The following is a 13,835-nucleotide window of genomic DNA, read 5'->3' as shown; positions in this document are numbered from 1 at the left end:
CGGGTCCTGCGGCGGGTCCTGCGGCGCCTGCGCAGCGGCGCTGGGAGCCGAGCCGAGTGCGACGCGTCTTTACTGAGCCCAGCCCAGCCCCGGCCCTGCCGGCACAGCAACAACGCGGAGCGGCGGCCGAGCAGAAACAGACGGGGGGAGCCGGGCTCGGTGTGCTGAGCACTGATGGTCCCGCCTGGTGCTGGGACAGGACCCCGCCGAAATAATCGCTCTGTAAGGCTGTTTTCCTGTTACGGCTCTTTCTGTAACACCACGAAGTATTGCAGCTTCGTGGTATCAAACACCAGAAATACTCCACTCATGGCTCACCGGCCAGAAAAGGGAATAATTTAATGTGTTTATTTTTTTTTCCTCAGAGTCTGACGAAGCAGGAAAGTCAGTTTTCAAACACACAAGCCCTCACAAAAGGTCAGATGTTACATATGGCACAAACTTGACAAAACTTCTTTACAAGTCTCAGAACAGCAAGAAACCCATCAAGAAGGCACTGTTTACAATACTTGAACATCTGCTAAACTCTCTGTGATTTTGAGGATACCCTTGAAATAACAATAATTAAACTTACAGATGTACAGAAGCCTTGTCGTATGTTATTTACACAAACAGTGGTGAAGTAATGGCCTTCAAGAACCTGCAAAACATTGAATCCAAAGTCTGTTTCATAAACACCCATCTAGCAAAAAAAAAACCCAATAATCCCAAAGGCACAGGTGGGCAGTGAACAACAAACCAACAACAACAACAAAAGGAAGAAACTGCTGTCACTACATTTTATGGGACCTGCCAAATAATTTATGAGATTGGGGTGGGGAAACAACCAGGCTATACCCTCATTAAGTAATGTCAAATATTTCAGAGGAATCAACATGTGAAATGCAAGAAACATCATCTGTTGCTGAAACTGATACTACCTACATTTCACATGGCATATTTACTTTTTCTTAACTAGGCAATCTGTACCTAAATGGCACATTAAAGGCTTAGAGTGTATTTGAAAAAATAAAAACCAAACCAACAAAACCACATGGCAAGAAATGTTGAAAATGTTTCCTGTACAAGAAAAAATAAACAAAACGAGATTTGTAAATCAAATCTGAAAACAAGTGCTGTTTTAAATTTTAAAATCTAGTAGGAGGCCACAGCCCTCAGATATCTGCAAAGTGTACAATCAATTCTCATAAGACTGAGCTCTGCACATTGTTAAGTCCATAGTATTCAAGATCAGCTACACATCGTAGTTGCAGAGGTCGATGGTAATATGCTAAATAAAAGGCTTCAGATGTGCCTGTGACCAGCTGTACTGTAAAAATCAGGCAAGAAAATTCTTCTTTTCACATAAGGGAACATCATACGGTTTTCAGCAAAACAGGGATTACTCGTTTTTTGATGTATTTTTTAGAATTTAAGTTATCTAACCATACAGTCAGGCAGAAGTCTGCAATTTTACTGTTTGAAAAAGTTTCATTGTATATTCTTTCCCTTCCTCTATAATCAGTAAAACCACTTTTACGAAAGAATTAAACTAAAAAAAGAGTTGAAAGGGAAAATAAGCACAGGCATTTTGTCTCGCTCTGTTTGTTTTTTAGTTATCTTGAGCTGAGCATGAATTTCAGATACAGAGTATGTGTTTAGGCTGCCATTGTCCAACTCGGTGCTGCCAACCAGCTGGCTGGGTCAAATCTACACTCACTACCATGCAGTCTGTGTAAAAATACGTGCAGACTGTGTTATTAACAGACCTCGAATAGAAATGATTTTAAAAAATCAACATGAAAGGGCACAAGGACATTTCTATTTACAAGGGAGATAAAAGCTTGTAACTATCAGTCAAGAGTTTCAGCACCAAAAATTTAGCAGAGTATTATTTTAGAGGAGTGGAGTTACTGCCCAAATTCTGACTCTTCCTCTTGCATTAGTCCCATGTACAGAGTATATTTAAAGGCTTGTAATGGATTTTAAGACAGGTGAAGCTTTGACATCTGAATGTGATACTGAACAGCCCAATTCCAGGCTGAGAACATTAAATTAATACTACAACACTCTGCTTTCTTTATACCATTTTATACATGGTTTACAACTTCAGTTTCTGTTTAGAGACTTAACTTAGGGACTTTGTTTTGTTTAAACAGTGAGGGACTTTCTATATTCACAAATTTTATCCCATCAGTTGTAGATACAATGGAAGTTCAATCCAGTTTGGTCTTGTCCACATATACGACATCACTCTGGTTATGGTATCACATTCCAGAAAGTGATTCACAACCAAACTATGCTAATATGAGGCTGTAAGAAGTAAGCTGGGGTTGACAGATTAAGCAAAAAACTTCTGTGTAACTGAGGCTCAAAGAATGGGAAAGGTAACAGAGAAAGGGAGGTGTGTGAAGACGTCAGCCACAGGACTGCTTGAGCTAGGCTGATAAACAACAAGTAAATCATATTTTCACTAAATACTGAGTGAGACTGGTGCAGAACAGAAAGGTAGATCACCTGGAGAGTCAGGGAGGCTGCCCAAGGCAGGGGGATAACTGGGCCATGGCAAAAAGCTAAACGTGACCTTTGAACCGTTCCACTGCCCGGGATGGATTTGATTTCTGAGAGGATCCTCTGAAAACAAACTTGGCTGCCCTTTGCGTCGTGCCGCTCGTCCTCCTGTTGTCTCATCTGGGTTCCTGAGAGCACCTTTACGATACTACAGCCCCCTTTTGACTTGGTACACTTGACTGGCACCAGGAATTCACCAGACGAACACTGGCGCTAAGTTTTTTGCTGGAATTTTACATGTTCTATACATGCATCTATTTCTTCAAATAGAAACGTTAGAAACCCTAGCTTTAAATTGAAACTTAAGCGTCTCATGAATTTGTATGGCTACAGCATAATGAATACGTGCACCCGTGTGTTCTGCTAGGTAGTACATAGAGCAGTAAGGAGGAATTTAACAAAGACTTAGGGTTTTGCTCTCATTCCTTTTGATATGTGTGTTGTTAAGCCATCTCACTGTTTCTGAAGGCTTTCTCCTTGCAAACACTCACATTTTCATTTGCAAGTGAACTCATGATGGTGCCTGAGTCCTGTTGTACCTCATCTGTGTTTCAAGAGGTTCAACTCAAGGTACCTACTAAGCACCTCTGCATCTTTACATTTGATTTCAAAAATAAGAAAGAGTCCTGGCACCAGCTGTCTGTTCGCTTACTGTGACATGGCCGTACAAAAATATTAAGCCAAAGCCGTAGATTTATCAAGACTTACAAACATACCATAAATCCTTGACATTTGCAATTCGTGAGAGAGAGTGGACCAAGACAATACCTTCCCAGGTGCTGTACTGTTAAAAATGTGCTCTGTACAGTAGATGCAGGAATGTTTTTATGAAGAATCTGAAGTTCTAAAATTATAAAAATAAAACAACTGGCTTACAAGCCACTATAGTAATTCAGGATAAAAACTGTCATACTTCCAAAACAAATCAAGGACATTACATTGCAGAATTCCCAAAGACTTCAGCTTTTCACTTGCCAGTTCCTAACACTGGTAACCTTTGTATAATAATGTATTTGTTTGACCTTGAACAAAAGTTTCCTCCCAAACACCCAAAGCCATTTACAAAATCTGTTGGCTACTTCAAAAGTTCCTTTGTTACAAAAATGCTAAGTTTAAATGTAACAAAGTATGCTCATTTATCATTCTACCATAACAGGAATCACATCCTACCTACAGGGTCTGACCTCTGATATTCTTAACTTCATCTATTCTGTGGTGGAGATTCATCAGAACAGTATATGACGTAATATAAAACACAAGGCTGATGTCGTATGTCTGTGAGACAGAGGCACACACCAGGAGCAAGAGTGTACTGGCACTTACACGATTCTTACTTCAACTGGGTAGACAGGAGTATGATTCTGAACCATGGATGCTGAGGCAAAGTTCTGTAAATTGTTGCTACAGGGCTCTTTTAGATAATATTGCATCATTTAAAGTCCAGCCTAAAATATGGTCCCCAGTAACAGTTCGATCATTCCAGTTCAGAAAGGCCCTTGTTCACGCTTCCTATTTCAACAAGAAATTAATGATAAGCTGTAGCAGAACCAGGAGCAAAATGAAGACATAGTGCTTAAACTGCAAGAAATGGTAGTCCGCAGGTGGTGAATTGGAAGTGACTCTGTTTCGTAGAGCCATAATGTCTCTGTAAGATAAAAAATAATATCTTGTAAATGACAATCAAGACAATTAGGCATTTTTTAGTATGTTAGGGCTTCCTACAGAAGACAGTTTTTAAGGAATATTACAAAACATCAATGAGCAATCAACATTTGGGAAGAAGGGTAGTTTAAAATATCTCGGCTGTAAAGCAGGAAGATACACACCAGCCTCCAAGGAAAAAAAGCTAGGAAATTAGCATGCTCTAAACCATTTTAGAGCATTTTATTTAGTATTACCTCTTAATGTCTTCCTGTGTTTCCTTTATAGATTCAATGGCACTCTGCAGTTCACCAAGGTCTGCCCCTTTTTTCCTTGTTCTTGTATTATGCTTCAGAAGTTGTGCTAGAAAGATAGAACAGTCAGATGTCATTCACAGAAGTGACCGCTAAGTCACAAAAAGGAACGAAGTACTAAAGACAAACTGAACCAGCTGCAAAAATGAGGAGAGTTTTCTAACTAAGCTTCTATTGAAAACTAAAGCTTTATTTCATTCTCCTATAGTGCACAAGGACAACAAGTTATGTGCTTCAAATATCTTAATACACTCACTGTATTGTTTAATTTCTGCCTTCTAGCAACACACCGATCTACAAATTAAAGCAATTCATCTTGTTCTAAGAAATAAAAGAGTTTACACACTTTTTCCCCCGGCCCAGGTACGAAATACGTGCAGCACTTAAGCCCACCTGCACTAGATACTGATGTTTAAAAGGACAGGAAAGTTTGCAATTAAAAGTATGGGACGTTCTGCTGCTTTTGTTTTTCCAGAATGTGCTTCACATTGGAATAGTGATCTAAAGCATGCATTATTTCATAATAAAAACATTGAGATAAGAAAAGTATGTGTGGCTAGGGAACTTTGTTTCACTGACAGATAAATTTATTATTTCTGTATACAAATGTCTCTTTTCCTACCTTCACTCCCTGAGGAATCCTGGTTATCAGGCTCCGGGGATGAGAAACCACATTCCCCTTTCTTCTGATTGGCTGGCTTTCGTTTGATTTTTGGAACACTAACCTACAATTGATAAACTTATGAATTATTTCCAAAGAATGAAAACTGTAGCAAAGCAGCACATTCTAATAATAATAGTTAAAAGCAGTCTGAACTTTGTGCATCTTTGCATTTAAGGGAGAAGTCCAATTAAACTGTTGAGATCAAGTTTGCATATTTTATATTCCCACCCAATCAAGTCACCTCTCCCACTTAGGACATAACACTGAAATGAAAGACTATGGAGGAAGTAAACTGCATTTTTGTAGGATAATAATAATATGTGCCATTGTTCCCAATGCTTTGACGACTTTTATACAAATAAAGCAATATAGCCATGTCCCTGGATCTTGCTGCCCCCGATAAGAGAACTGGAACATACCATTGGTGTCCGGTGTCGAACTTTAGTTTGGATGGTGCCATCTTTTTCAAATTGGACCATATCATTCAAAGGGTCCCATGGTCTGGTACTAGACAAAGTGAATATAATTGATTAATACCACAACAATTTAAATAAGAAATATTTTCCTGCTCAAAAACTATTCAGTATGAACAGGTTAAAGCTCTCTCTCCCTGTACAGAAGTCAGACATAGAATAAATGATCTGATCTTCCACTTCTAGCCCAGTCCTAACCTGAAGGGTCAAGAGAGCCAAAGCAATAAACTTCACATCCAGGTCAAGCCCTCAGCCAGCTGGTAAGAGCACAAGCTACTGTATTAACCAACAACATCATTATTAATTTATCTGGCTAGTGATATGTATTTGTCAAACATGGAGATATTTTCTGCTTAATGTAAAGTTATTATTTTAGAACTACACAGAGATTAGAGGATTTTAAAAATTATTATTATTTTGAAATGCCTTTTTTTTTTTTCTTCCTTTTGAAAGATGCCTATGAAGGAGAGGTTAAGGATCAGTCACTTCAAACATACTTCCAATCCCAAAGTGGCCAATGGCAATCAAGATTAGTTTCAAGAGGCACTAATGAGCTACACACAGTTTGCTTGTTCTGATTTTTTAAGAGTGCTTTTCCAAGTACAGGTTGATACAGATCAACAACCAGCCAAAGACTGACATCCCTACTGATGGCAGCCTTTTCAGGATAGAAACTGCAAGTCAGCTGCATGAAGGTCACTCTGATGTGCAGCTTTAGTGAGAGTAGATTAAGCGTGGATTTCCTCTCATCTCCTCTCGTATGCTTTTTAAAATGTTCATAGCTGTTTCAGATGTTGTGAACATAGACCTGCATTTACATCTTAGCTTAACCTGACTTGCATTAAATGTCATCTAAGGTAACTGGATAAGGACTCAGTGTTGCACTCCCAAAGGTCTTTTGTATCTGTAATCCAGATGCCTAAATCCATAATCCAGTCACCTTAACAAATGCCACAGCTCACTGAACACATCTTTCAGAGTAAGTGCAAAAGACTGCTCTCTACATGGGCCCAGTGGTGAGCTGGCATTACAAGTGTAAAAGGAGACATAAGTTTCTTCCAGGGATTGTTGAGAGCACAGGCTGCTTTCTAGCACATAGTGAAATTTCTGTGGCTCATCCTTGAACCACAAGGAGACAAGAAAAAACACAGATTAACAAGATAAGACTGTCCCCTGCAGATTTAAGACCTGACAGATTTAAAGTGCAATACGTTTCCTGAGGGTTTTACACGGGGTTAAACAGGATGGGCAGTCATTCAGCTGGACTATTCACAACTTGGCTGAGAGGAAGAGGCTTCAACACCACTGGAAGGTTTAAACCAAGAGAGGGTGTTTCACAGAGCATTTAGTCTAGTTGGGGGTTCTCCTGCTACAGGATGTCTTGAGTGGTGAAAGTTTGCACAAACTTAAGAAGAATCCAAGGAAATTAATAGAAAATAAATCTACTGAGGGTTGCCAAATACCCAGAATCTCTACTTGGTTCTGGGAAACCTCTGAGTTGCAAATTTGCGGGAGACATGAAGAATACTCAGGATTCTTGTACTCTTCACTATACCTGCACTTAGGCCACTGCCCAAATATTGCTGCTGTTATACAAAAAGGTAAAGGGTTCCTATGTTCAGCCATGGGAATATGCTTCCAGCATCCATGGCTTCAGAATTACTTAACTCGGAGTGTATCATCTTTGGATATTTCATATTTACAACCCCTGCAATATAGAAGTGTGCTGGGTATTGAAAAAGAATCAGCAGAACGTGGTTGTTCTGTGAAAACCATCACTAGTAAAGGGCTCAGCTCCAAGCTGACTTTAAGAGTTGGTGAGAACACAGAATGCATCCCAGCTACATCTTCATCTTCTGATCCAGATCGTCACACAAAGAGACTCACAGACGCTCACGTACACAGGGCGTATTTGACAGCTGAGCAGAGACACCTGGTCCCAGCATTAACCTTTGCTGTAAATCAGTTATTCTCAGGGTTATTCTAACATATAACAAACAGCTCAGTTCAACTAAGCACAGGCTTTTCTGATTCCAGATACTACATTTTCTGATTTCCAGTTGGTATGCCCCTATGTACCATATTTTCCAGTCTGGGAAAATCTGTGTAGCTGCTCTGGTCAGTCTGGGTGCGGAGGAGAAAGGAGCGCAATGCATCCCAAAATGCCATGCCAAAGAAACTCATGAACAGATTGGTAGAGACACATAAGTGTAAAGATAAAACAGAAAAAGCCCATTGCAATGGTTACATAAAACATGGTTTGCTGCATTAGCAATCACTGCCTTTTCAACACCGAAAGGGCCAACCACGTTCAGCTAAAAATTATTCACGTTAATTAAAATATATAAATATCAGGCAGCACTGCGTATTTCACAAGCTTGAACTCAGCCATATATCTGATGTCTTTTGTTCCTGAAACTACAGGAAGAGGCTGAGCAACACTACCAAGCATTTAAAAAGTAGTTTTTATTACAAACACCTCAGGACTCACTCAGCATATTTGTAGTGCCATTCTCCTGTGACTGAATCCTGATCGAACAGCTTGCATGTCCACTCTTCACCCTTCAGTTTCCTCTCTTTGGCACTCTTTCTCTGAGCTTCTTCCAGAACATATTTCTCTTGAGTAGCTTCTGTTTGGTCTTTATTATTTATTGCTCTTGTCACTTGTTGCCAAAGCCTGACAAATGAGCAATATAGAGAGTTACAATCTGGTTGACAAACATAATTACAAATATTTCCTTAATTATTGGGTAATTAAATGGACCAACCGCTAAACAGAATATTACCATGTTGTAATATATTTTAGCTACATTTCCATCAAGAATTTCCATGATTGTAAGACTGGTAAATAATGATCTTCTATTTAACAGTGTAGCTTTCTTGTTTTACAGACCAGTATCAGCAAACACGGGAAAGAAATAAATCATGATTTGCTCATAATTTGTAGAAGATGATGAGTTTTATTTTGTCAAAATATTAATACGTGGTTCTAAAGTGAACTTACTTCTCTGACTCGAAGTCATCTTGCTCTTCAAACTTCACTGTGTATCTAGGTAATCTACGCTGCTTGATATCAGATGTTGGGTTCCAGAAGGTCTCTGAAACATCTGTCTTCTTGTCGCTAATAGTAACTTCACTGTCCTGTAGCACATATATAATTCAGTCACCTTAATTGTAATAATCTCAAACAGTGCCACAAAAATATAAAAGGGAGGAATAAGCATTTATTTTCATAATGGGAATTTATTTCATTTTGGATGCACGTAGTTAAGAATAATTAGATATTCTAACTTTAAAATTAACTTTCTGCACTCTGTGCTAGCTCTAACTTGGAACACAGATGCAATGGAACCATTACCATGTCCAAAACCCAGCAGTGTCAGTGTCATCTCACCAGAACTGAAAAAGGTTTAAACATTTTGTGCTGGTGCCATAATAATTCTTCATAGTTCTAACACATATACTAAAAACATTTCCAAGCTGAAATGTATTTTCTTTCTGGACTACTCAAATGTACACAACTTTTCCACCTTTTAACAGTTGCAAGTAACACTATATTGACTCTATACCTTCTTGAGAACTGTCTAACTCTAAAGACATACTTTCTGTAAAGGTCGTATTTAATCAACTCTTTTTAAAACTTGAGCCTTTTCTGTAACTAAGTTATATTTTCACCTGTCTGAACTATCAGCCAGAATTTATAAAAAAACATCACTCACTACTTACCCAGTGACCCTCCAAAATAGCCAGAACTTCTTTGCCAAGCTTAATTTTCCCTGATATTTGGTTAACACTGTCGTTGTTACCCAAAAAAGGCTGCAAACCAAAAAGAAATGTTTTCATGTTTGTAGTAATAGCAAATTATTTTTGCATTTATATTTAGTGTTTAGGAAAAAAGTGAATTTATGAAATGTGACATAAACAAGCACAGATGGCTTTTAATATTATAGTTTCTGCCTATTTAATCCCCCAAACAAGTCTAAAACCATAGTAAATTGTTCTCTCATGCTGTTGTTTCTTAAAAGATTTGCTGAACAAAGGCATTGTCTAAGAAAGGCGGAAAGAAAATGGAAGATTATGCAGAAAACACTGGCACAATGATATCCTGGAGGAAACAGTTATTTGCTAAAGTAATTTCACCACTTTGCCAAGGACCATTTGTTACTAGAGATTAACTCTTGCAGAAGCAACAACAGAAGTGATTGCCAGGGATTTTTTTGGCCTTTTTGATAGTCTGCACATGTATCCCGTGGGCTGATGAGGCAAAATATCAATTAACACAGCCTCCTAACTTTTATGTTCCCCTTATAATTTCAACTGAATACAGTTTCCACATGCACAATTCTTAACAACTATCCGTTCAGTGTTAAATCAGTTTCTGCCTCAAAGATGGCAAATGTATTTTTAAGAAGTGTAAGCCATCTATAAGTAGTTTAGAAACCTTTGTTTAGCTTTTGTGAGCGGGGAGGTGCTCCTACAGCACGCACAGCTGGCAAAAATAGGCCATGTAAACTGTTGCTTAGCACTGGGCATTACGCTCATACAAACATTCGCCAAAGACTTTGCATCATCTTTATTCAGGGTGTCACAAGCAACTTAAATTTACCCAGAATGGAAGAGGGGAACCTGGGTCTGAGTTCTTCTCCACGGGCTCTTCAGGAGTTTAAAAAGACCCTGAACATTTTTAGAGAATTAAAAATCACCAAGGTATATTACACTTTCTTAGACACACACTGGTGCCACTGTTGGAGATAAGACAGACCGTTGCTTTTCCTCCACTAGACTTGTTCTTAAGATTCATACAACCACCAGTATGTTTGCATCTCTTATCACCAGAGATGAAGACAGAACTGTGTGTTTCAGACAAAACCTCTGGACCCAGAAAAACACATTAAGAGATGACAATATATAAAGATTTTTTTAAAACAAACAAAAAACAAACCAACCAAACAAAAAACCCCAAACCAAACAAACACAGACCAAAACACTATTTGCTAGATACACATAGCTGGATACGTAGCAGTTAAAATGAAAATTCCTCAGTTACCAAAAAGACAATTCCATATTAAATCAGATCATATATAAGGAGTAACCTAATAATCTTCTTTTAATTATCATTATGCTCATTTTCCTTCTTGTGCCTACTTACAGCATTTACTAACCTTGAGTTTGAATTCAATTGTTGCGCTGTAGCCAGTTTTCTCACAGGTGATGTTGACTGTTCCCCCAAGCTCTAAGGTCATTGTGCCATAAAGAATTCCTGCAAGAGAAAAAAAGACAGCAAAAATGAGTGTTTGTAACTGAACAGGACAAAAAACTTAAATTCTTTGGGCACAATTCCTTGAGTAAATATATCTCTGCCAGAGGAAAAAAAAATAATCTTTTCAAATGACCTTTCCTAATGATAAGTGTGATCTTTCTGCCAAATAAGATAACCCAAACAGAAACAAAAAAAGATCTAAATGAATTATAGGTAACCAGGAAAAATGGTTTATGAAGACCTATCTTTGGCAGCGTGCTGCTGGCTCTGACAAGGGTGGTATTTAGTCTCATTGGAGATGACTGGAGGAGGGAAGCTTTTGAGGTTAAGACAGGAAAATAACTCTACAACAAAGAGAAACGTCACTTGAACAGAAACAGTGTGTATAGTTAGACCACAGGTGAAGACAATCATGTACAACCAAAAAGACAACACTGATCATCTCCCAAGATACTTTTGGAAGTACAGGATTGGCAAGGCTGAGTACACGTTCTTTCCCATTATTACTCTCTTTCCCCCTGCAATCCAGCATTTGAAACACTGAATAAATTTTACATACACTGCATACATGTGCAAATATGTTTTTTTCATCATGCATATTCTCCTTCCCTGCATGTTCTTCTACCATTCTCCCTCTCTATCAGCTTTATTAGTCTCACTAGTTTTCCTTCCTCTTATTTGACTTTAATGTATGTATACATGTTACGTACTTCTTAATTGCTAAGTATTATTTTTGTCAACAAAGCCATAAAAAAATCTCAACAAAATGTTACAAACATCCCATGCACAATGGAAAGAGAAAAGTCTATCAAATTAACAGAAATTATCTAATTCTGCTAGTTGGTTTTCACACATCTCAAATGAAGAAAATATTACAGTTGCTGACTATAACGCTTCTGGAAAGAAATTCTGGCAGACAACATATGGGCAGATAAACCTGAATATATAAGAGTTTAAAAATCAGCAATTCTGCAATGTAATTTGTACTACTACTGACCTTCCAGAAGGCTTTACAAACTACTGACTGATTTCCCATAGTGAAACCAAAGATAAATGGTCATGATTTACACTCAAATCACACAGTGAGGTGTAGATCCTAAATGGCCTTTTATGCTTGCTAGAGGAAAATATTGGGAAAGCTCAAAACTGTTCTTTAAAAAAAAAAAAAGCAACTCAGTAATACCATGTAATGACAGATAGTTATATCTATGCTTTTACTATTAATGAAAAAAAAAAATTCTGTGCCAAAAAGTAGATGGTAGTTTAAACAACAGATGCATTTTTGACCTGATAAAATACGTGGAAGCCTAGAGCCACTAACGTTGCCCATCCATGTTCAGAACACTCAGATGACAAGCTCGAATCCAACACAGTGTACCATTTAGAATAAGGAACTATTTAGAATAATAAACTTCTGTTCTCATAACTTTGCCATTTAGAGAATGAAAACGACCCACTACCTTTACAATGAGCGTATGGCATTGTCATCACATAATCTTCTCCCCTATTGAGGAATGTTAGCCGTCCTTCTCCATCTAGTATGGCAGATAATGAATTCCCTGGAATTCAAAGACAGAAAAACCACATTGCTCACCCTGCAAGACAACAGTCAACATTTCCTAATAACTGAGCAACAAAATAAAGGGAAGCAGTATATTTAGCATAGCAATCTCTTCCGTCTAGTGAAGGTGCTGTAATATAATACACAGCTTCTCTGATTCAAAATAAAAATATTCCAAAAATAGCAATTAAAATTCAGAAGACCAGCAGCAAAGACTTTGTAAGAGAAGGACAATACAGTGATCAAGCCCCTAGTTCTTCTACCAGGCTTCTTTCAGCCACAAAACACAGTTCATTTGCACTGATTTTATACTCCCCAATAAGGGTGCAACTGAAAAAAACATTATTTACCATAGAATTTTGATTTGGCCAGAATGCTACCACTAAGGCAAAAACCATCCTTGCGGTTGCTAACATAGAAGGCAGATATTGGAGGATGATGTGATACCTGTTGAAAAAAAGCATGTATTTTAAAAAAAAAGAAAAAGAAAAAAAGAACAGACCATATAGTATAAACCTTAAGCTAATAATAACAGAATGCAAAATTCAAGCTGCACATACAATTAATATACATGAAATGTGATTATAATCTTTAGAGGTAAAGATCAACAACACTTACTGAATTTCAAGAGTAAAGAAAGTTAGCACCTGACTTTTACTGGAGGAATAAGGAACAGAAATGCTGGAAACAGCTTTCTCTGTCTCTCTACAAAGATACACTAAAAAGAGACATCTGTGAGAAAACTATGTCCACGAGGAGAGCTTTTAGGATAATATTTATACATTTAAATACATTTTCTCAAACTACCGCATTGTTTGGCTAACACAAAAATGCAACACTTGTATTTTTTTTTAAATAGTTGTTCTGGTTATTGCAGCTACCTGTTCTGCAATGTAAAAAGTCTTGCTATTCGTCCTTGGATGAATCCACATGCAGCGGAAAGTCTCACCAAGTATAGGATTGTACGGCTTTTTTAGTCCCTGAACAAAAGTAGAACAGAGAGTAACCACACAATGCAGGCAGAGAACTCACAAAGTACTTTATCAGTCTGTCACTGAAAATGCACACACAAAAAAAATATCATAATATATACACTAAAGTACATTGTACCTGATTTCATAATTTGAATGTTAGGCTCAATTACTCTGCTCTTCATTCTAAGGAAACAAGTACAGACCTAGTATATCTGCTAAACTATTCCAGGCTACACATAGGGACAAACAGAATGTAACATTTTTTGGTAGGAGAATTATTACAGACCTTTCTTCTGAAGTTAGATAGTAAGTACTTTTATTCTTTCAATACAGTTTCCCAGCAGAATGACTATAAGGAGTATTTAAGCTAAATGAAGTAGTGGAAATATTAATCCTCC

At 37.8% G+C, this 13,835-nt stretch overlaps 2 protein-coding genes across 6 annotated transcripts in view; both read right to left on the bottom strand.

The window, feature by feature from the left end:
• The window catches only part of NAP1L1 (nucleosome assembly protein 1 like 1), a 161,923-nt gene that overhangs the window by 107,411 nt on the left and 40,677 nt on the right, over nt 1-13,835 (bottom strand). The gene's annotated exons all lie outside the window — the stretch shown is intronic.
• Nucleotides 308-13,835, bottom strand: part of OSBPL8 (oxysterol binding protein like 8) — a 98,742-nt gene continuing 85,214 nt past the window's right edge. For 4 of the 5 annotated variants that reach the window (XM_080340550.1, XM_080340553.1, XM_080340551.1 and 1 more), the window contains 11 exons: nt 13,345-13,443; nt 12,814-12,910; nt 12,363-12,461; nt 10,805-10,902; nt 9,369-9,458; nt 8,647-8,783; nt 8,134-8,319; nt 5,589-5,676; nt 5,128-5,230; nt 4,449-4,554; nt 308-4,195 (listed from right to left, as the gene is read on the bottom strand). In XM_080340550.1, the coding sequence (XP_080196676.1) occupies nt 4,060-4,195; nt 4,449-4,554; nt 5,128-5,230; nt 5,589-5,676; nt 8,134-8,319; nt 8,647-8,783; nt 9,369-9,458; nt 10,805-10,902; nt 12,363-12,461; nt 12,814-12,910; nt 13,345-13,443 (1,239 nt within the window). In that variant the 3' untranslated portion in view covers nt 308-4,059. The remainder of the gene's footprint in view (nt 4,196-4,448; nt 4,555-5,127; nt 5,231-5,588; nt 5,677-8,133; nt 8,320-8,646; nt 8,784-9,368; nt 9,459-10,804; nt 10,903-12,362; nt 12,462-12,813; nt 12,911-13,344; nt 13,444-13,835) is intronic. The other variant, XR_013921905.1, reaches the window with a different exon arrangement.

This window comes from Nesoenas mayeri, assembly GCF_963082525.1.
Source record: "Nesoenas mayeri genome assembly, chromosome: 1".
Classification (NCBI taxonomy): domain Eukaryota; kingdom Metazoa; phylum Chordata; class Aves; order Columbiformes; family Columbidae; genus Nesoenas; species Nesoenas mayeri.
Note: the sequence above shows the minus strand (reverse complement) of the source record. Positions and strands in the feature narration are given on the sequence as shown.